Below are 22,836 nucleotides of genomic sequence, written 5' to 3'. Positions count from 1 at the left end.
ACGTGCGGGCGGGGCAGGGCGGCGCGGAGGGATATTCGATTCGCCGCCTCCAACTCGCCGCGTGCGGCGAGTGGGGCCGGCGCCTGCCGGAGGGCGGGCTGGGCGGAAGAAGACGTAAGCAGTTCCGGTCGGGATCCGTCCGCCGCGGCGCGGCTCCATAGGCGCCCGCCCGCCGGCCGGCTCCTCCCGCACTACTTGCCGGGGGGAGGTAGTTCCGGCGGCGGCGGCCGTGCGGCCATTTGGTGCCTCCGCCATTTCGGGAGCCGCCGCCTCAGCGCGTCGGGGCTGTGGAAGGCCCGGCCCCGCGCCCCTCCGCGCCCCTCCCGCCTCCGCCAGCGCTTCGCCGGCCCCCGAGCCCGATGGCGACCTCCGTGGGGAACGTGGCCGACAGCACAGGTACCGGTAACGGGGCCGGGGCCGCGGGGCCCCGGGCGCTGCCCCTGCCCGGCCCCGCTAGAACCTTCCAGAAGCGGCAGCTCCGCCTTTGTGCCGCCCCCCCCTCTCCCTGGGCCCCTGTCAGGCGGCTGTGTTTTTCTCTTAGAGGACGCAGGAAGGTAAAAACCTGCCTCGAAAGGCGCTGTGGCTGAGGAGCAGCGCTTGCCCAGGCCGGATCCAGCTAGGAAAGGGCCTGCCTGCCTTGACTTGCGGCTCCGGGTCTGGAGAGAGGAGGAGAAGCTTCACTTTCCCCGTAGAGCAGGAAAAAGAAGCGTTCTGTTCACAGAAAAGATAAAAGGACAGCGCCGCTTTGTCCTCTGGTTTTCCAGTTCCCTGTAGAGTGAGAGCAAAATAAATATTTTGCTGAATGAAAAGGTGGATGGGTAGTAGGGCTCTGATTCCGAGCTCTTAACATTCCCTGTAGACTCAGAAAGATAAGAGGCCAGTACGGCTTTAGCCCCTAGCTTTTCACATTCCCTGTAGAGCCAAAAAAAAAAAGAAGTATTTTGCTTACTGAAAAGATGGAAGGACAGCACGGGTTCATCCCCCAGCTCCTCAGGGGCTCCTCTAACTGGAGGGAAAGAGGAGTAAGAAAAACTGAAGCGATGCTCGGGAAAAGTGGGAAAAAAAAATAGGCTCTCTGGAGAAAAAGCTGGGATAGCGGTGCAGGGGTGGGGATGTAAGGCAGGTGGAGAGGCTCAGTGCTGCACTACATGATTTCGTTGCTCCTGGGCTAGAACTGCGTGTCCAGTCAGGCTGCGGCAGCCGCCTGCAGCCTTGGTCTGATGAGGTGGGACTATTACCTGGGGAGAATCCTGTGTACGGTGTCACCACAGCCTCCCATGTGGAGGTGGCACCTGCTCCTGTCTCGGGCCTAGGTTCTATCTCAGCGTTAGGTTGAGTGTGAGAGTCTGGCATGTGCTCAGGATGTCGTTTCTGGGGAAAAACTGACACTGCGTGTCTTTGTGATAGTTCTGTGCAGATTTTTATTTGGTTTTTATTCTGTGGAAGTCTCAGGAAACCTCATTATTAAAGCACGTGCTGCGTTTTTCCAAGGTCACGGTCAGAGCACGCAGTACGAGTTAGCCTAGGTACATAAATTCATGTCTGCAGGATTCGATAGGGGATTCTTCCAGCTGTGAATCTTCACTGATTTTTTTTTTTTTTTGTTAGAAATGGATTCAGTGAGCAACCATTCATGGCTGTGCTATGGGTTCTTTGGGTTGTAGAACTTTTCTTCAACTAGCAGCTCAGCCCGTTTTTGAACTGTGAGGTAGAGCTGCTGGCTTCTCCAGTTCAGTGGCTCCTCGAGGATGGTTGCTGAAACACGTGTTTGGAAGTACATGACTGGCTGTTCTGTGCCGAGGGATCGGTTTGCTTTGTCTGTTCTAGGGGGTGTCTTTTGTGAAGAGGTTTGAAAGAAAATTTCGATGTTTCACTGAATTTGTTGCAGTTTGTTAGCAGTTCTGACTCCCAGGTATTTCTGCCTTCGCTCTTGCCCTGAGAGTTGCAACTTGAGTTTTACTTCTTGCTTAAATAGGTGAAATGTAGCATTTAGATAAGGGTTGGAAGCTTCTTTCCAAGTGGCGATAAGAAATAAAGTTTAAACTTTTGGGTGTTTTTTTTTTTAATAATTCCACTGAAATTTATTTGAGGAAGAAATTACTCTGTTAGGTCCGTGGGCCGTGCTCTGCCTCTCTCTGGCTTTGCTGTGTTGGTGTCATTAGCAAATCCTTAGAATACAGGCTGCTTTTGGGGCTAAACCTGCAGGGCTGCTAATGGAGCACGGAACAGTGTGTTGGTGCTTCAGTGTAGTTACTGTCTACACCTCAGGCTGTCCTGAACGGTGCTGCTGTCATTCTTGGATTGAAGAATGGTTTTATCTGTTTATTGCCTGTAGGTTTACTTTTTGAATTTCTCTTTTCCTTCAGTCAGGGTTTGGAAAACCACTAGACTAGGCTCTTAGAAAACGGGAATCCAGCCTGGCTGAAGGTGCTTGGTTGGTAATTTGTAAAGTATCCCAAAGCCAATTGCTCTCCCAGTTTCAGTTTACTGTGAAAGAGTTAAAGTTAGCAGTGACAGACTCTCTGGAAAAACAACTTCAGTTATGTCATGTTGTGTTTGCAGTCTTGCCTGCAAAACCTGCTAGTGTTAAAAAACCAATTTGGAAAATAATTGAAATGTACATCCATCCCAATTTCATAAAAATACCTTGAGTGAAAATACTCTATACCTTTTATCTCCCTGAGATCATTTTGTTACCTTTAAAGTACTCGCCGAAGAGTTGGAGAGTCTCAGAGGACTTTTGAGCAATGTAACTGCAAAATATGTGTGCTGAGGTGCCTCCTTGTATGAGGAGGATTTATCAGTTTCATTTAATTTCAAAATCTTAGAACTCTGTGAGTCCAGGTGGAAAATGTTTCATGAGTGGAGTTAAGTGACTGCAGAGTACTGGAAAATTAGATACTTGCGTTAATCAAACCGTTTGATAGTAAGTCATTGGTTATAAAGGTAGGATTTGAAGACTAGCACTTCTTTCTAAGATGAATGCTTGTGTTTTTTTCAAAGCTACTGTCGTCTATATTTTAATACAGAACTGTGCTTTATTAGGAATTTTATTTACTTACAGTACATAAGGTTGTTTTGTCTCAAATGGGTAGTACTTTGTTTTCCACAATCGTGTCTTAAATTGTATCAAAGCTGTTTTGTTGCTCCTGTTCCAGCTGTGTTTCCAGAAGCATTAACTCCTCTCCTGTATCCCCCTGTTCAGTGGTTCCTTCTGTATCCCAGTTTCATAATCATTGAAGTCTATGTTTGTTTCTTGTCAAATACTGTTCCAAGGCCTGTTTTTTTAATGAAGGAATTTTTATGCGTTATATAGAGAATGTAGGACTGTAGAGGATTCAAGTAATGTTATGCGTTGCTGACCTTTTTGAAGGGTTTTTACTGCTGGCACAGCAAAAGTTTCGTTTATTCAAGTCCTTTGAAGACTTTGTCTGCCGTCCTTCCTTTCCGTGTTAAGTTTTTAGAACTTGTTTTTGGTACTAGAAAATGAGATTTACAGTCTTGGAGGGAGAGTGAGGAGTCATTGTTCTGTTAGCAACACTGCTGCTGTGAACCAAAGTACAGTATCACGTCAGGGATCTCTAAATATCATAGAATCATAGAATAACCAGGTTGGAAGAGACCCACCGGATCATCGAGTCCAACCGTTCCTATCAAACACTAACCCATGTCCCTCAGCACCTCATCCACCTGTGCCTTAAACACCTCCAGGGAAAGGTGAATCAACCACCTCCCTGGGCAGCCTCTGCCAGTGCCCAGTGACCCTTTCTGTGAAAAATTTTTTTCCTAATGTCCAGCCTAAACCTTCCCTGGCGGAGCTTGAGGCCATTCCCTCTCGTCCTGTCCCCTGTCACTTGGGAGAAGAGGCCAGCTCCCTCCTCTCCACACCCTCCTTTCAGGTAGTTGTAGAGAGCAATGAGGTCTCCCCTCAGCCTCCTCTTCTCCAGGCTAAACACCCCCAGCTCTCTCAGCTGCTCCTCATAAGGCCTGTTCTCCAGCCCCCTCACCAGCTTTGTTGCTCTTCTCTGGACTCGCTCCAGAGCCTCAACATCCTTCTTGTGGTGAGGGGCCCAGAACTGAACACAGTACTCGAGGAGCGGTCTCACCAGTGCCGAGTACAGAGGGAGAATAACCTCCCTGCACCTGCTGGTCACGCCGTTTCTGATCCAAGCCAAGATGCCATTGGCCTTCTTGGCCACCTGGGCTCATGTTCAGTCGCTGTCAACCAAAACCCCCAGGTTCCTCTCCTCCAGGCAGCTTAATTTCAGGTTAATAGAAAATGATTGCCTTACAAATGCTCACAGTCTTTATAGTCTGTGTTTCTTGTTATTGGCCACTGAAGACATGGACTTGTACAGATAATGTTGGAGATGTCATAGTTACAGGTCAGGGCATGAAGACCTAAGAGTTCAAAGTGCCAAGTGCTGTAGCATTTTATGTGATTTCAAACATGTTCATCCTTCAGTTGTGTGTTATTATTTTTTTTAATTTTACATTGTTTTGTTTTGTGTTGTTTTTTTTTTGTTTTGTTTCATTCCCATTATCTAACTTTTTGTTTTCCCCCCTTAAATGTTTTGGTGATTCTCCAGAACCAACGAAACGTATGCTTTCCTTCCAAGGGTTAGCGGAGTTGGCTCATCGTGAGTATCAGGCAGGAGACTTTGAAGCAGCAGAGAGACACTGCATGCAGCTCTGGAGACAAGAGCCTGATAATACTGGAGTGCTTTTATTACTATCGTCCATTCATTTCCAGTGTCGCAGATTGGACAGGTAGGAAACTTGGGGTGTTCTGTCATGTTTCCTTTAGTTTGCACCTTCAACAGTACTGAGCATACCTGACAAAGCTCTATCCTAACATTCATTTCTTCTTTTGTATCACTAACGGAAATACTGACTGAACGTCATGGCAGCAGTAAGGACCGCTCAGAAATAATCCTCTTAATTTTTTAAATTTTGTTAGGGTAGGAGAAATGCAAATGAGACCTGCTAGGTTTACAAACAGCAACAGATGAACAGATATTATTCTCTTGTTATTTTAATATTGAGCACATCAATAAGTGTCACTCAGATGTGTGTGTATTTGGGATATTGACATGTGTAGAGAAAGGGGTTTGTTTACTTATTCTATCTGCAGTATGGGGAGCGGTGGTGGGTTTGTTCTCTTTTTTAAGTTACGAGTCTGATTGGTGCAAAATGGCATACGTAGTTAAGGATTTTTGTCATCTGAAAGTTCCTCTATATTCTTTCTGCTTCCCTGTTCCTCAGTTTGTTTTCTGTGCCTCAAGCATTTTGAACTTCACCTGTTCTATCTGTAAATACATGTGTGCTGGTGAGGGAAATAAGAACTTTTGACTGAGACTTTATTTTGTATTGACCCTGAATGAAGTTGTTGGAACAGTTCAGGTATGGGAAACTAAAATGGAGGAGGGTACAACAGAATTTTATGTCAACACCTGTCAGCTGTGTCCCACTTCTTTAAGAGGATATCGAGCGGAATGTGGTTTAAAGCATACAGATGTTGGAAGGGGCTTCACAGAAAGTTTTCTCCAAGTGCACTGGGCTCAGGTTTGGTGAGGCAACTTGAACCCTGCTAATTGTAAATGTGACTTGCCTTTCTTCAGTAGAATCTCAAATAGGAACGAGCAGGATGAAAGCTGAAGTTAGAAGAAGCTAAACATACCAGACAGCTCTTAGCCTAGTTTTGTTGGCTTTATATTTGTCCCACTTAACCATGAATGTTTGTTGAGTAACTGGGTAAACAGGCGAAGAGTGAAAGCCAAGGGTGGAATTTTTCTGCTAACTTGTCTAATTTTCTCCAGGTCTGCTCACTTCAGTACTTTGGCCATAAAACAGAATCCACTGTTGGCTGAAGCCTACTCAAATCTAGGCAATGTGTACAAGGAACGCGGACAGCTACAAGAAGCAATTGAACATTATAGACACGCGCTACGCCTCAAACCAGATTTCATTGATGGATATATTAATTTGGCTGCCGCGCTGGTAGCTGCAGGTGATATGGAAGGAGCAGTGCAGGCATACGTGTCTGCCCTTCAGTACAACCCTGTAAGTAACAGTTTTATAGAACTCCTTCATACTTTAGTGCTGTCCCAGAACACGCAAATAGCAGGTTTCAGAGAACAAACAAGCGATAACTGTTCTCTCTAGCCTGTACACCATAAATTTAATGATCTACTTGTCTCTTTTCTTAAGTATCTTTGATAGGCTTCTGTCACAAAATTTTGTATTGCAGCACAGTAAAGGCTACTGATAGCATGCTTATCTGTATTGTTGAGATAAGGGAAATGGGAGCAATTGTGGTTCCCCTTGCCTCTACAAAGTCAGAAATTTTAGTGAATAGCAGCATATTTAGCTTTGCGTGCTTTAAGGCAGCATATTACAGTGAGAGCATCACTGAATGTAAGGTCTTGAAAAATCACCAGCTATTACTTTATCACAAAGTCAGAAATTTCACGGTGACAAGACTTTCGTTGGTTAAGATTTCTGCCGTGGACTGGTTTACAGAAGCGCTATTTTTCTCTTTTATAGGCTGAAATTGAAGGTCTGTCTATAAGTGACTCCTGTAAAATATATATGGTGTTTGGGTGTTTTTGATTGTAACTGTTTTGAACTGACATTTCTGCAAAGAAGATAGCAGCCTCATTTACTGTTTGTTTTGCGTTGCACTCAAATTTACGCAGTGCCACACTCTGTGACCAAGGTGTCTGCTTGCTGCTCGGTCAGGGGATTTGTCAAAAAATGCTTAAAATTCAGCATTGGTCTGGTGTGCGTGTATCGTTTTTTCTTAAAAATAGCAAATGCAGACCCAGTACAACTGGAGCTCAGAATCTTATTTTGCTGCGTTCCTCAGCCTAGATGAACTTGTCTAACTCACCGTGCTAAGTGGTGTGACTGGTGGAGATTAGGCACTGGCTAGAAATACTGCAGGGCTGTGTTTACAGGAGCTGAGTTTTGTGTAGGTTAGAAACTTCTTTTGTTTGCATTGACAAAAACGTTCCCATTCTCTGTGGTCTTTACTGTGCTAGATAATGCAGTTGCAGCCTGGGTTGTGGTTACAAAGGAAACAACATGTGGCAAGGATGTTAGAAATGGATGGCTTAGTGGAGAAAAACAGGGAGAAAAACTGCTTTGGGGATACAGGAAGCAGCATCACTGTATATAATCTGTTTAAAAGCCAAAGTGACAATGGTGTAACTTAACAATACAGATTTGCTGTCAAGCTTCAAAAAATACTGATGTAAGGCAGAACATCAGCTGCTGGGGGATAAGAATGCTTTTGTTTCTTGTTTTCTTTTATATTTCTGCATAAAGAGGAGTTGTATGGAATACAACCAAAAAGTAGAAAGTAGTATTTTTACAGTACTAGAATCAGTGCAATCATCTGTTCGTTGCAGTGTTAGGTCATGGAAAACAATTTTCAGTTGCCGTGTATTTATTAAGGATTTGAAGTAAGCTGTAGAGGACTGGGGTGTCCCATTGCCAGGTTCTCTGTGAACACCTTTGGGGTGTCTGAAGTCTTGAAGCTGATAGTATGACTTTGATTTTTCAGGACTTGTACTGTGTTCGTAGTGACCTGGGGAACCTGCTCAAAGCCCTGGGTCGCTTGGAAGAAGCCAAGGTAGGTGTTGGGTAGAATACATGTAAACGTCAGTGTTTTGAAAACTTGAACTTTGCAACAAGTCTTCAAATCGGCGTTGATCTACAGACAGTCTGAGAAACTGCTGAAAACTGAAGGCACTGAAACACCCCAGAGTAGTTGCAGGGCAAGATATGGCATGTCCATGCTTAAAAGTTGGTTTAAATCAAGAAATGGAACATTACCAAGCCTTTCTACTGAACTAGACTATCTGATACCATTCTGAAGTATTGGGCAGGGGCTCCATCATGCTCTGATCTGGAAATAAGTAACAGTCCATCAAATCTGAGGCTTGCCTGCTGGTGCCAAGCAGAGAGCCTGTGGTTAGCTCGAGAACCCTGTACGATGCAGGTGCTATTGAAAATGCTGCTCTTCTAAAGTCCTTTGTGACTTGTAAGTGGAGAAGAAACTTATCCAAATGTTACCTTGTAATATTGGCTTTTAAAGATTTTTATTCTTTTAACTTTTCCCTTCCCTTGATAGTGGAAGAAAGGCTACTAAATGATCAATAGCTCCAGTATGCGAAACCCCAAATATCTTCATGCCTTCCCTCTCCCCTTCCCCAAAATAAAGAAGTCAAAAGGATAAGGCTGGTTTGTTTGGAAATGAACTGATCGAAAGAAAACTTGCTGTAGTGGAAAGGTGGCTTCTAGCAGTCTTGTGTTTCCTAAACTGAGAATTCGAACACCAAGATGAGTTTAAAATTCTTGGCATGTTAAAACTTGGATTATACAAAAAAATGGTCTTGTTACAAGCCACCTTGCGCGTCCGCGCTGCAGGGGTGAGGAGTGTGGAGAAATCGGAAACACTCTGGCCTCCACGTCTGTCGCTCCAAGCCCCACGCGCATGCTAAAAAGTGGAGTGTATGAACAGCGTAGCTGTCTGTTTGGCTGCAGCACCATTTGGGGAGGGTTTTGATTGATGTGGGGTAAGCGGGGGGGTGCAGGCTCAAAGTTCATTGTTGTTTTGATTTCTCTCAACAACTTGGATGTGCGTACCGTCCTAGGGCAGCCAAATTGATTTGGTCAGATCCAGGTTGAAAATGTTTCGTAGCAGCATTTAGAGTTTGAACAGTCTTTTGAGACACTTGGTTCTCAGCCCACCAAGCGGACAGCTAACAACAATTGCACTTCACTGCAGCTTTAGTGTGACTGGTATAGGCCAAGACACTGCGCCTGCCGTAGGTTGCTGACTTCTTTGTTTCAGAGCTCTGGACACACCTAGTTTGAAAGTGTTATTCCATTCTGTGAGAACTTAATAAACGAGGAAAAACATCTTGAGTAAATTGCAATGTGTTTCTTTGGTTATCAGTCCATTTGAATGATCAAGCCAGCAGATTCCTTACAGTTTGAACTAAAATTTAATTTCTTTGTAGATATTTCGGAGCCTTTCTTCCAAAAAAAAAAAATCCCTGCTGTATGCAATTACCCTGATTAACCCTCTCCCTTCTGCATGTCTCCCTTGTTACAGACAGATTGTCCTCATTCCCATGTGTTAAAGACATATCCAAAAAAAATGCAATTGCTTTGTTGAACTCTTACTAATGATCTTGTTTTATTTTCTCTCTTGTTTTTGGTTTTTCACCACTGATATTGTATTTAGAAGGTTTCAGGTGGGTGAAACCTCCTATTCCATGCGTAAGGTGCCTCGCTGAAGGGAGCTCGAGGCCTGGATCTAGGGCAGACACACACCTCCTCCTCCTCTTCCAGCAAGGAACGCACCGAAAAGTCACATGATGAGAAATATGGTAACGGGTTTGTAACTGCCACAGCAAAACCATTTGCCTCCATGCCTGAATCTTCTGTCTTGTGGCTTCAGAAACAGCTTAAAATATCTAATTACAAGCAAGTAATGTAAGAATATATTATACTAGTAGCCACAAATTCTTTCAAAGAAATAAAGTAAAAGTAAATTAAAATATTTTTTTTAAGAAATAATTGGAGATAGTTAATAGTAAAAGCTTCTAACTCTTCTGGTTGTTCATTTTTTTCCTTTTTTCTTCTTTGTTTGGATTGCAGCGTTCTGCTCTTCTGATGATGCGCTGTGATCCTGCAGTAGCGCAAAGGCTGCGCAGCGGTAACGCGCATTGCGTGCGATTAAGCCCTGGTGAACGGTTGACTAGATGATTAATCTCTGGTTGGGTGACTGCCCAAGCTCCAGGCTGTAGCCTTTTGGATAAAATTGGGTTGTAACGCATTTAGAGTCCAGATATCAAATTTAACATGAGAGTTTCTGTACAGGCCTGTCTGGTAGATTAATGATTCTGGTTGGCCGTTCACTGGACCTAGGGGCAATCAATAGAGCAAAGCAGTTCGCAGCGATAGCGTGGCGCCGTGCTGGTTAGGATGCGCAGCGATTTCTTGCGCTTGCATTACAGGGACCTAAACCTTCATGCAATCCTGTCATTTGAGGTTTTGAAGCTGCAGGGGATTGAACTTGTTTGAAGAAACTGGGAAACAAGATATGGTTTGGGTGTGGCGTCTCGCTCGCTTGACAAGGAAGATTAAAACTCAAGAATGGCTTAACTTTTTTCAGTAGTTTTTATGTTTTTAAGTAATTTCTATCTGGTTTAGAATATTTCACAATTTACTGATTTTATTTCACAGCTAAGTTGTGGTTTACACCGTAATTTTTTTTTTTTAGTGCACCTATAGGTGGCAGATATTTCCACTGAACTCCTTATATTATTTTCAAAACTATGTCTGTGGTGACCTGGTGTCTAGAGTTGTGTTAACTTGATATCAGCATAACTGAAAAATGGTGGGCTTGCAACTGGGTTTTGGTTTGCGCTGGCGCAGGATCAACAGCAGTTTGCAGCGCATTAGTTCTCGCGCAAGCTAGCCTATACTGCAGGGTCACTTTTGGCTGGTTAGAGAAGGCACACTAACAATTTTTTTTTCTCATTTTTTTCTTTTTACAAATATCCCCCTTCCCTTGTATCTCTCTTCTTTAACTGTTCCAAGGCCTGTTACTTAAAGGCAATTGAGACTCAACCAAACTTTGCAGTGGCTTGGAGTAATCTTGGCTGTGTTTTCAATGCCCAAGGAGAAATTTGGCTTGCAATTCATCACTTTGAAAAGGTAATTTATCTATGCCAGTCAGCTTTGCTGCTAGATTTTTGTGTACGTGAGGTTGTCTGCTGTGTGTAGATATTGATGAAATGTCTGTGTTTATAAAACAAAATATTTTTATTAGCTGAGAAGTTCTTATGGTGCTGTTAGTTAAAATCCTATGTTAATCAAGTTTTCTAACTTTCTGACGTTTCAGACTGCCTGCGTGCCACTAGAGAGAGGTGTTCAGAGTTGCCGTAAGGGCTTCACGCACATGTCAAGCATAAGAAAATTCATTTTACAGTCATTTTCAGAATTCTTTTCTAAAAAATCTGATTCAGTGGGAATAATGTTTTACATTGTTTTTGTATGAGAGGTAGAAACAGCTTTCCGCTTAAAATCATTTTGTATTTTGTTTCAGGTATTACTGTCCTTTGAGTAACTGAGAACAATTTTAAGTGACAATATTTCCTCTTCTGTTTCCTCTTCTCAGGGGTTATTTTTCACTGCTATTGTTTCAAACCACTCTAGATCGATGTAATTTACTACTTGTCTAATGCCTTCTAGTTAGCATCTTAATTTAGTTTGTAGTCATCTCTAAAGTGACCTAAAACTGGGGCTAAGATGTAGCGGACATTCTTTCTGCTAAATAGGACTTAAGATCTACAAAAATAATTCTGACTGCTCAGGATTGGTTTGGATCTGTCTTCTTAGTGACAGATTATTAAGTATTTTAATTTGGAAACAATAGTTCCCCTGAGAAAAACTCCCAAGAGTGTGGCCTGTCAAATACACATAGTGTAGTACTGCATCTTCTGTAATTTTGTTGGTTCTTAAGTTTTTTTTTGCATTTGATTAGTTGTGAAGGGAGTGAAAATGTTTTCCTTTAGTTAAATGGCTACTGAATTTTCCCTGCACGCATGATGAATTTGTTCTTGCTTGTGTGTTTCTGTTTTCCTGGGCTGCTACAGTTTTAAAATGCTGTCTCATTTAGTGGTAGATTAAGCAATCGGGTTTTTTAGGCTTTTCTCCCTTAAAAATAAATTAAAAGCAGCATCGCATGGGTAGGCAGGAGTGTTAAGTATGATCAGCTGAACCCGAAATAAATATTTAACACTTTATTCTGCAGTAGTTGCAACTGACTAGGGAAGCAAATGAGTACATTTCAAGGTGGTGTATGTTGTCGTTTCTACAGATCAACTTAAATGCTGTGGTTGATTTATGTAGCTTCAGTTTTCCTCCCTTACTATAGCATTGATAAAGTCTTAGTGCTTATAGATTTGGGCATGTCAAATGTAAACCAAAAATTCAAAACAACGAGGTTTCATAGCAAATATTTGTGTTTCATGCTCAAAACTGTTACTTCAAAAATATTTTCAGGCTGTAACACTTGACCCAAATTTTTTGGATGCTTACATCAATCTGGGAAATGTCCTGAAGGAGGCAAGGATATTTGACAGGTAAGCAAATAACTACTGTTGCTCTGTTGATGGCCTGTCGGGTGTATCAAAATACAAATTAGGTTCCTGATATAAAATATCTTTGGACAGTATAATAAAGGCTCTTGCTGTAAGCCAAGCAAGCAAATTGCTTTGAAATTCGTACAGAGCAAGTTACTGGGGTAAAAAAAAAATCATGTGGGATGTGTTCCTTTAAGTTACTTTCCTGTACTTGGTAAAATGATAAAAATGGTATTGATGAAAATTGATTTGAAATTAAGGTTGGGGATGGGTGAAGACAAAAATGTCCCAGAAAGGCGTGAACACTCAAGTTCTGTTTTCATTATGTGCTTCAGAACATGGTCTGCAAGTGTCTCTTGTAAAATTTTCCTTCTCTGTAAGACGAGCTGAAATGTTGAAATTCCCTCAGCATCTGCTTGAATATTCTGTATTTTTCCTGCGTTGGTGTTGTGTCGTTGCGTGGGGTTGCAGCACTGCTGCTGTCCTTGTGAACTGATTTGTTTTGAGACCTCTAATCTGATACATAAATCTTGTGTTTCTGGAAAAAGACGCAGGCTGTGATGTTCGTATGCAATGCACCATAGTGCATCTGTTAGCTAGGTTATAATTTCTGGTAGCTGTGGTTTGTGGCTCCAGATTTAATAAAAGCTTCCAGGAAATGGGTTAATAATTCTAACTGGTGGTACTGCACACAGTGTAAATCAGCAATCTTTGTTTTAGCCACAAATTAATGGCCCAAACAGGGACACATTTCCGCATAGTTATAGACTTGACATTACCTTTTTGAGAATTTACTTACTCTGTATACTGTTGCCATTACCTCAGGAATCTGAATTTAATGCATCAGATATTTCTGTAGTGCTGTAGAAGCACATAATTAAAGATCTTGCATTTAAACAAAGCAAATTGTGAAGTATAAGCAAAGCATGATACTTGTTAGGTTAGAGGAGAGAATAAAAATGTGTAATAATATATTGTTTAGACTGTTACAATTGTATAATAAACTGCTACTCTATGGATGGTTGTTCACCTTCTTTTTCTTGTTACAGAGCTGTAGCAGCTTATCTGCGAGCCTTGAGTTTGAGTCCAAACCATGCAGTTGTGCATGGCAACCTTGCCTGTGTGTATTATGAGCAGGGACTAATAGACCTGGCAATAGACACCTACAGGAGGGCCATTGAACTGCAACCCCACTTCCCTGATGCCTACTGCAACTTGGCCAATGCCTTGAAGGAGAAAGGCAGTGTAAGCAGGACTTCTTTTCCTTTTGAACATTTGTAAAAGTAAAGTGAATGTTTATTTTGGACAGTCTTACCAACTTTGTTCAAATGGGACGTGACCATCATTTAGTTACTTATAAGGAAGAATAGTTCACCTTGAATCTGTTAAAAGTGCTTGTATAATGGCCTCTGATAAATAGTGCCATTAAAACAATTATTACTGTATTAACAATATCTCTTGTTTTGAAGGTTGTAGAAGCAGAAGAATGTTACAATACAGCTCTTCGACTTTGTCCCACTCATGCAGATTCTCTCAACAATCTAGCAAACATCAAACGGGAACAGGGGAATATTGAGGAAGCTGTTCGTCTCTATCGGAAGGCTCTTGAGGTACAGTTGACTGTGGCGAGGGAGAGGTGGGGAGTTCAAGTTGGGAATGTGTAATACAACAATAGTGGTGTGTTTCCTCTTTGGTCCTAAGTGAAGGAACATTACATAGAGACCTGAGTCATAAAAAAGAGTAAGAAGTGTGCAAGTATTTTTTTTAATATGGTTTACTAAGGGCATTTGAGAGACAGATTCTACTTAATTTTTTTCCAGGTGTTTCCAGAGTTTGCTGCTGCACATTCAAATCTAGCAAGTGTTCTGCAACAGCAAGGGAAGTTACAGGAAGCTCTGATGCATTACAAGGAGGCTATTAGGTAAATGGATGCTAATTTGTAATAGTCCCAGTCTTCCAAAACAAGAAAGTGCTGTAGATTTGTATGGAAAGTGACTTACGGTACTGTATTTTAATTCAGATGGTTGATTTGCAACCCAAAAAATATGAGTATGGGTATGGTTTCTGACTGGAGGAGGAGCTTTTATTGTTCGTGACAATTATTATCTTTATTTCTCAGAATCAGCCCCACGTTTGCAGATGCTTATTCTAATATGGGAAATACTTTGAAGGAGATGCAAGATGTTCAGGGAGCTCTGCAGTGCTACACCCGTGCTATTCAGATAAACCCAGCTTTTGCTGATGCCCACAGCAACCTGGCCTCTATTCACAAGGTAGCACATGCGAATGATTCACTCTTGAGTATGGTGGGGCACTGTGAGTACTTACCCTGAGTGTATTTTTATCCGCTGACTCATTTCTGTGCCTTCACAGGATTCAGGGAATATACCAGAAGCCATTGCCTCTTACCGCACTGCTCTGAAACTGAAACCTGATTTCCCAGATGCCTACTGCAACTTGGCCCACTGTTTGCAGGTGAGGAAGATGAAACTTTGTTGTTTCATGAAGATGAAGTTGTAATTCTTAGGGTTCCTCTGTAGCAAATGCTAAGCTTGATCACTTCAACTGATTGCTAATGTAAATGTGAGGAGTAGACTTCTGTCTTAAATTGGAAGATTATGCAGTAGTCAACAGTAATTACTGAAGTTCTCACTTCTATTTTTGGAAGAAGCGTTAGTTTTAACTTGTGAAATTCCTCATGTAGAGAGAAGGCTTGTCCTGATACTCTTTCAATTTTTCCTTTCTTTAGATTGTCTGTGACTGGACGGACTACGATGAAAGAATGAAGAAGCTGGTTAGCATTGTAGCTGATCAGCTGGAGAAAAACAGGCTGCCTTCTGTCCACCCACATCATAGCATGCTGTATCCCCTTTCTCACAGTTTTAGGAAGGCTATTGCTGAGAGACATGGAAATCTGTGTTTGGACAAGGTAGGAAGTTTTATACAGACCAGTTGTGATTGGAGTACTTCGTGGTTTTGTCTGTTCCTACTGGTTTTATCCCTCTGTTCAACGTTTGATTTTTGTTCCTGAATTTATAAACAGTTGTGTATGTTTTCTTGACAGATTAATGTTCTTCACAAGCCACCGTATGAGCATCCCAAGGATTTGAAGGCCAGTGAAGGTCGACTTCGTATCGGCTATGTGAGCTCTGATTTTGGAAACCATCCAACCTCACACCTAATGCAGTCAATCCCAGGCATGCATAACCCAGAAAAATTTGAGGTAAAAATATAAATGGCATGCTTAAAGCTATAAATATGGTCATAAGTGGCACTTCTTGTTGCAGGCAGGTAAACTAGGGAAGAGCAGGGAACTTTTTTTTTCTCTTAGGGTGGTGTTTTTGTTAGCAGGCTTTTTTTAATGGGTTGAAGTGTCCTTCAGCCTGAGTCATCCTTCTTTATCAACATGAAGTGTTATTTAGAAGGAAGGCAAATTAGATACTTGTCCTTGGACTTACTGTAGTTAGGATTTGTGGCCCATTGAAAACTTTTCTTAAGCTTCAGCTGCTGTTCTTTAAGGGGATGTCCTTGGTCATCAAGCTGCTGCTACCTGGTCACTTCTGATTTACAGCTATGCATCTGGTTTTTGTTTGCTCTCTGCTGCTGTGGGTTTTTTTAACATGTACTTTTCGCTGGGGCACCTGAGTCACAAACACGAAATTGAGATTGGTCTGGCTGCTGCGTTTTCAAAAGGAAATGATATGCTACACTTACTCCAGAAGGGAGAGTGTGCAGTTCAGCAATGCTAAAGTCACTCACGCCTATATTTATTTGGGTGTCGTGATAGTGGATTGAAGCTGTAAATAGAACTGATTCCCAGTTACCATTTAAATTGCCTCGGTTTTGAGCCCATGTTCTCCAAGACATGAGAATTTGCTTATCTTTGTAAGGGTTTGTAAGTTTTTCCTTCTTGCAAAAGTGTATTTTACTAATCTTTGGTTTTGATTTTCTGGGGGCTTTTTTCCCCCCATACTTTCTTGATTTTTCCTGGTCGTTAAGTCTTTGTACTCTGAAATCCTATGGCAAAGCTGCTTATTTGAATTGTTACCAGAAGCGTTGACTATGAAGCAGTTTTTTTCATGAAACAACTAAATTTGTGGTCTGAGTACATGAGATGTGGGCAGAATGCACCATTTAACCTCAACTCAGCTCAAGGAGGTTAATTTAAATACTGAATAGAAGCTATCTGTTACAGCGAAAACTACGTTTCTGTCGTGCAAGGTAATAAATTCTCTGCGTATGGGTTCTATATCTGTGTGTGCTGGGTTAGCTGAAGATGCCTGTTCCTGTCACCTGTCAGCCTTGGAATTTCGCAGATAAATTTGACGTTTCTTAATTGGAAACAACTAGTCACTGTTTAAAGAATCTGTTAAGAAGCTTCATTGAGGCTTAGCTTGCCTGTTCCACCTGAGTCATAATGGTGATTCTCACAGACTGCAAATTCAAAGGTGCCTGTAAAAGATGCTCTTGGAGAACTGAATGCTTATGTAAATCCATTTTTTGAAATTACTTTGCACTGATGAGAACCTTGTGTATGCATCTGTGCTCTAAGCAGTGCCGTGCTGTAGCAACAGAACCAAGTAAAACCAAGGCCTGATGCAGATGTGTCACTCCCAAATACCTTCCTTTTTTTTGACTTCTTTCAACTGTTATGTGCTGCACAAATATAATTTGTATGAAATTATGTACTTCTAATGTAGTTTAAAATTGTAATACTGTGTGTTTATAGTGACGTTAATTTGTTGGCAGTTGTTGCAGATAATCAGCTTTTGGTGCCTCTTATTCTAGGTATTCTGTTATGCCCTGAGTCCTGATGATGGTACAAACTTCCGTGTAAAAGTGATGGCTGAAGCAAATCATTTTGTTGACTTATCTCAGGTGAGCTTTTCTGATGCATCGACCTTTTAGCAAACCTAAATGAAGAAAGAGATCAGCCTGTAGTTAGAGATTTTCTGGTTGCAATCGCTTCTTGAATTAGGCTTATGTTAGTCTTTAGAATTTTGCAGTTTACAAATGTAAAAATTGTTTACCTTTCAGTATTAGACCGGAAGAGAGACGTAATTTCCAAGGCTTTGCTGTTCTTCAAGTCATTGGTATTACCTTGTGTGAAGTTCTGCTTTTCTTTGGTTTTGATTTAGACAAGAACTGAAACAGTTTTGGTGTTGCTTGAAGTTTCTTCTGTGATCCATTTGTGATATTTATCCACATGACTTGCTGAGTGTGGCAGCACTGGCTATCACACCATGATTCAGGTGTGCAGAGGCAATCTTCAAGTATCACACTTATTCTTTCTGTCAGCAACTGCTCCAGCCATGTCCAGCAAAATTATATTTTCTTGGCTTTAGCAGGGTTGTGTTGGTTTTTTTTTTTTTTCATGGAGTCGAGGACTTTAACCTCTGTAAAATCAAGGGTAATGAGATTTAAGTCTTACCTAAATTAAATTACGCAGTTGACATTTATCCATTGGTGCACTGGTGGTGAACCACATTTATTACTGAAAGACTGAACAAAAAAATAACTATTACTTCTGTATCTACTTATTCTTCAGATACCATGTAATGGAAAAGCAGCAGACCGCATCCATCAGGATGGGATACACATTCTCATTAATATGAATGGTTACACCAAAGGAGCACGAAATGAATTGTTTGCCCTGAGACCAGCACCAGTTCAGGTATGTCAGAGCTCTGTGTCTCCAAAAAAAAACCACTTGTGAGTAGGAAGAGTTTCATGTTTTGGTTTGGTTTTTTTACCTTTTGGCAGAGCAGAAAAAATGTTGAAAGCTCAGGTTGATCAATAAGCAAGAGAGACTTTTTAGGGCTTAGCATATGTGGGGCAAATAGGATCATTCTGTTGAAGCAGAGTAGTTTGGGTTTATGTGCTTCATGGGTGGCTCACTATGTCCTGAAAGAGGACTTCCTAATTCTTTTGAGGTTCCTGTCTCTTGTGTTAGTGAGAACAAAGAAAGGGTATTTGAAGCAGTTGTGGAAGTGAGATGTTTTGTGTTATCTGTTTAGGCTTAGAGAAATTCTAGTTAGAATAAGTTGGAGTTGCTGTCAGAGTTATTTTCAATAAGGATTTTCTGAAATTGCCTACAAAAGGAGAATGGGAGAAGCCTGAATTGGAGTTAGTCTCTAGACTGCAGAGGCTGTCTCGGCTAAGAGAAGCTGTACTCAGTCACGGAAAGCATCCTGGCTGTCACTGCATGTAGTTGGATACTTCGGCCTTTTGCTTGCAAAATTGATTCTGGGACAGCCTTGAAGTATTCACTGTCTTGGCAGTGAAAGTTTGGGGTTAGTGGTTGCTCTTCAGCTCATAAAGCACAAGAAGGCACTTGAATCTGTAGGCGGCAAATTTAACTTAAAATGTGTTGATTTGGTTTCTTAGTTCCTTAATTTTTGCGGTGCACCTGGGACTGGAGCCTTGCTTTCTTGTTTTTTAGGCAATGTGGCTAGGGTATCCTGGAACCAGTGGAGCGTTGTTCATGGATTATATCATCACAGATAAAGAAACTTCCCCAGTTGAGGTGGCTGAGCAGTATTCAGAGAAATTAGCTTATATGCCAAACACTTTCTTTATTGGAGACCATGCCAACATGTTCCCACATCTGAAGGTAAGCAGGAAGGAAGGATGGGAAAAGCAGGTGTTTCCCATAGCTGTCTTTCTAAAATGGCACTTAGTATAGGACTTGGTAAGCAGTATTGTAACTTTTTTAAACTTTTTTTTTTTTAACAGAAAAAAGCAGTCATTGATTTCAAGTCCAATGGCCACATTTATGACAACAGAATAGTTTTGAATGGCATTGACTTGAAGGCTTTTCTTGACAGCCTCCCCGATGTCAAGATTGTTAAGGTGAGGGCTGCTCCTTTGTGTATTTGGTCTTAGGGACTGCAGCTGGTACTTTCTCTGATGTCTACATCTTTTATCTTAGATGAAGTGTCCTGACAGTTGTGACAATGCAGACGGCAATGCCGCTCTCAGTATGCCAGTCATTCCTATGAACACGATCGCAGAAGCTGTGATTGAGATGATAAATCGTGGGCAAATTCAGATAACTATTAATGGATTCAACATCAGTAATGGATTAGCAACTACTCAGGTGAGGCACTCTCCTCCCCCCATGCCCCCACCAACAAAGAAACCCCACAAAAAAACAAGTAAATAAAACACCCCCCTTTTGCTTTGTGAATACTACTTTTTATTCTTCCTTGAAGCCTTCATTTAATTTTTGGCCTTGAGGAAATGAAGTGACCGGAAAGAGAGGAAGAGTCCATGTGTAATGCCTCTTTATATGATTCTTCTTTCCAATTATTCCAGTTACTTAAAATTTCAGGGAGAACGTAGCAAAGGCGTGAAGATGCCCAGTGTTTTGTGCCTTCGTGGTTGCAACATTGTGGCATCCACAAGCCTGTGCGCATACCAGTTAAATTCTTGGTTTTGGTAAGTAGACAATTTTGGTTTTGCATAATAAAGCCAAAGATAAGCTTAAGATAACTTGTGATGCTAAAAAATGCAGCAGTGTGTCTCAGGACAATTCCACAGGGTGTAGTCTTGTATCCTGCAGTTTTGGTGTTCCAATAGCTGTCTTTTTTTCCTTTAGATTAACAACAAAGCAGCAACTGGTGAAGAAGTTCCACGCACTATAATTGTTACTACCCGCTCTCAGTATGGCTTACCAGAGGATGCTGTTGTGTACTGTAACTTCAATCAGCTGTATAAGATTGATCCTTCCACTCTACAAATGTGGGCTAATGTGAGTGTCTGTCTAATATGAAATCCAAGATCAGGCTTCTGCAACACAGCTGTTCTGTTCATCGTAGCAGAAACTTCATGTGTGTTAAAACTGTACCTGTTCTGTGGAAAATGGTGACCTTGACCCTTAAAACGTCCATGTTGCAAGACTTGGCGTAAACAGAATATAGAAGTTTTTAGATTGATTTTAGTTGACATCTGTGCTTCTGGCCAGTGAAAAACTGCCTTGGTCAGTTTAAGTAGTGGTTGCTCCATTGTGAAATAAGTTTGGGCTTCCCTAGTCTGCGCAAGTCATAACTGACCTTGGCAGCTGGTAGATTAATAAGTCTGAGTATTTGTATTAAGGTTGAGTTTGTGGTGTGTTGCTGACAGTTCCTTGAGGGGTAACTTTATCGTATTCCATAGTGTGGGCCTATGGATGAATGAGATCATAAATCCCGGAGCTTACTGTCCAGGCACTGCTCTGTGAACTGTTACTCAGAGTTGCTGTCTCTTTCAGTGGGATTAGAAATACTCTTCTAGGTGTTACACTAAAAATAGTGGTGTTTTTTTTCTTGTTCTGTAGCTCATAAGCTTAAAGTATTGAATGATCAGGCCTTCTGGGGTTTTTTGATATGTGGTAAGTTCCTGTTTGGAAAAGGACATGTTTCTGACTGAACTTCTTGTATCTTTACTTTTGTTACAGATTCTAAAAAGAGTTCCAAACAGCGTGCTGTGGCTGCTGCGTTTCCCAGCTGTAGGAGAACCCAATATTCAGCAATATGCACAAAACTTGGGTCTTTCCCAAAACCGAATCATCTTTTCTCCTGTTGCCCCCAAAGAAGAACATGTGCGAAGAGGGCAGTTGGCTGACGTTTGCCTAGACACTCCGCTTTGCAATGGGCACACGACTGGGATGGATGTGCTCTGGGCTGGCACTCCCATGGTTACTATGCCAGGTACCGCAGCAGGGAACCCGCACAAACCAAATTGGTTTGAATACTATTAATTTTTCAACAAACACAGCAAACCCTACAAACTTTGTTGCCCCTTATCAAGGCAGAGGGAAAGTAACTCCTGCTCTGCAATGTGTTATGTGATAAGCTTATCTCCTGTTTTTTTTTTTTTTTAACAGGGGAGACTCTTGCATCTCGAGTTGCTGCCTCCCAGCTCACTTGCCTGGGTTGTCTTGAGCTCATTGCAAAAAGTAGACAGGAATATGAGGACATTGCTGTGAAACTGGGAACGGATCTGGAATAGTAAGCAAACTTGTTCTATGTAATATGGTAACATCAAGAACATAGGGTGCTGTGTTTGGACACACTGCTGAGACTTGCCAGTAGTTTTAATTTTGGAGATGTTCCAGTATTGAAGATAGCCGGGCAATCCTCATCCGGTGGTTTCTCATCCCTCAGTTAACTCATATTCTGCTTGTACGTTAAACTTAACAGCACTCCTAATTGAGTAGCAGTGCTACCTGTTCTGAAAAAATTGCCCGTGTGCAGGTTCTTACCTGGTAAAAATTGCAATATAGCTCACCTTTTGTTCTTTTGACATTGAAGATGAAGCAGTTTGTTACTTAGTGCAAGCTGAAATTGCACAGTGGAAAGTTACTGCTCTACAGATAACACAGCAGGTTAATATGTTAATGTAGCAGCTCTTCTGAGTTGAAGTGATCGTGCCTTACTCTGTCAGGAGTGATGAGGGGGTGAAGCAGCAATATGGATTTGGTGGAACTGGGGGAGCAGATGATTTTGAACCAGTTGCACTGGCTGTTCCAGGTTAGCTGAAGGTAGTACTTTGAAAAATAAACAGTGTTATGCAGTGCAGAAGCCTCTCCTGACTGTTACCACTCTTTTTGTAGCCTGAAAAAAATACGTGGCAAAGTCTGGAAGCAGAGAATATCCAGTCCTTTGTTCAACACGAAACAGTACACAATGGACCTGGAGCGGCTTTATCTTCAGATGTGGGATCACTATGCTGCTGGCAACAAACCGGACCACATGATTAAGCCCATAGAGGCCAGTGAAACTGCATGAAGAGAGACTCTGTGTGCCCGCCCAGAACTCTCCAGGAACTGAGCCTCTCAAACACTTCTGCAGAGATGATGAGCTAAAAAACTGTGCATTTCTACTTAATCTGCCTGGTACTCTGTGGCTGAAGTAATACAAGGTGGTGATTAAAGCACAGCCAGACTTATTTCTTGCATGATAGGGAAAGACTTGAAACAGCCTGGGATTCTTCTGTTCCATGAGGAATTTGAATGGGATTGAGCCGTGTACATGTGAGCCTGTGTGTGAGTGACATAGTGGTTGCTGAGGGAAGTTTGAACTGCCCAACCAATTATGATTTCATGGATTGATTTAATCTTCCTATGAATTTCTCCTTTTAATGTCGACTGGGAATTGGAGCGTTTTAACATTTGATCGGGGTACTCCTGTTGGTAAATGTGTGGTTCTCCCACGACGAGATTTCCAGCTAGCGAGTGTTGTTCACTGCATTAATTTCTCAACTGTGTGGACTGAAAGGGCATATTTGCTGGTGTAGTCTTTTTTTATAGGTTTTATAAACCACTCGAGCCTATATCAGCCTTCTAATGTTCGACCTCTGTTTCGGAGCTCTCTGTAATGTTGTTGGTTTAGATAAGGACTTCAGTTTTTTGGGTTTTTTTGTTCTGTTTTTAAGCTTCTCCAATAACTCAGCTAATTGGCTTCACGATGGCAGCTCCTGTTCTGTTGAAAAACCAAATTTGATTGGAAATTAATCCTCCCCACAAGTGTCTGAGGTAAATACAAACTGGTGCCAAATACAGATCTTTCAGGAACGATTGTTAATTATGTATAGAGGCGCAGTCCTAGGTACTGTAGCGAAGACTTTAAACAAAAAAAAAAAATAAAGCTTTGGTTTGCCAGTTTGATGGATTTGACCAGCGTTGCATGTT

General features: G+C 41.8%; 1 protein-coding gene across 2 annotated transcripts; it reads left to right on the top strand.

The window, feature by feature from the left end:
- Window positions 1-210: 210 nt before the first annotated feature.
- OGT (O-linked N-acetylglucosamine (GlcNAc) transferase) lies at window positions 211-22,821 on the top strand. 2 transcript variants are annotated; one of them, XM_069867961.1, is made up of 22 exons: window positions 211-396; window positions 4,620-4,770; window positions 5,820-6,063; window positions 7,568-7,636; window positions 10,618-10,734; window positions 12,085-12,164; window positions 13,214-13,409; window positions 13,634-13,774; window positions 13,985-14,085; window positions 14,284-14,437; window positions 14,538-14,639; window positions 14,914-15,093; window positions 15,229-15,387; window positions 16,953-17,042; window positions 17,713-17,838; window positions 18,607-18,777; window positions 18,900-19,016; window positions 19,096-19,263; window positions 19,765-19,917; window positions 20,602-20,854; window positions 21,031-21,154; window positions 21,760-22,821. In XM_069867961.1, exons 1-22 carry the CDS (start codon window positions 360-362, stop codon window positions 21,932-21,934), a joined length of 3,108 nt encoding a protein of 1,035 aa, XP_069724062.1. In that variant the 5' UTR covers window positions 211-359; the 3' UTR covers window positions 21,935-22,821. The 2 variants fall into 2 exon arrangements, with proteins under 2 accessions (XP_069724062.1, XP_069724061.1); XM_069867960.1 differs by having other exon boundaries at window positions 4,590-4,770.
- Window positions 22,822-22,836: the final 15 nt, after the last annotated feature.

Source organism: Phaenicophaeus curvirostris, chromosome 13 (genome assembly GCF_032191515.1).
Source record: "Phaenicophaeus curvirostris isolate KB17595 chromosome 13, BPBGC_Pcur_1.0, whole genome shotgun sequence".
Classification (NCBI taxonomy): Eukaryota; Metazoa; Chordata; class Aves; order Cuculiformes; family Cuculidae; genus Phaenicophaeus; species Phaenicophaeus curvirostris.
The sequence above is the reverse complement of the archived record's forward strand: the minus strand, read 5'-3'. Positions and strand labels throughout refer to the sequence as shown.

Bases quoted from the DNA above. Each gene is read 5' to 3' on its own strand.
- OGT (XM_069867960.1), top strand. From the start codon at position 360: ATGGCGACCTCCGTGGGGAACGTGGCCGACAGCACAG. The intron at 397-4,589 runs GTACCGGTAACG...GTGATTCTCCAG, and splicing joins GAACGTGGCCGACAGCACAG to AACCAACGAAACGTATGCTT. The intron at 6,064-7,567 runs GTAAGTAACAGT...TTGATTTTTCAG, and splicing joins CTGCCCTTCAGTACAACCCT to GACTTGTACTGTGTTCGTAG.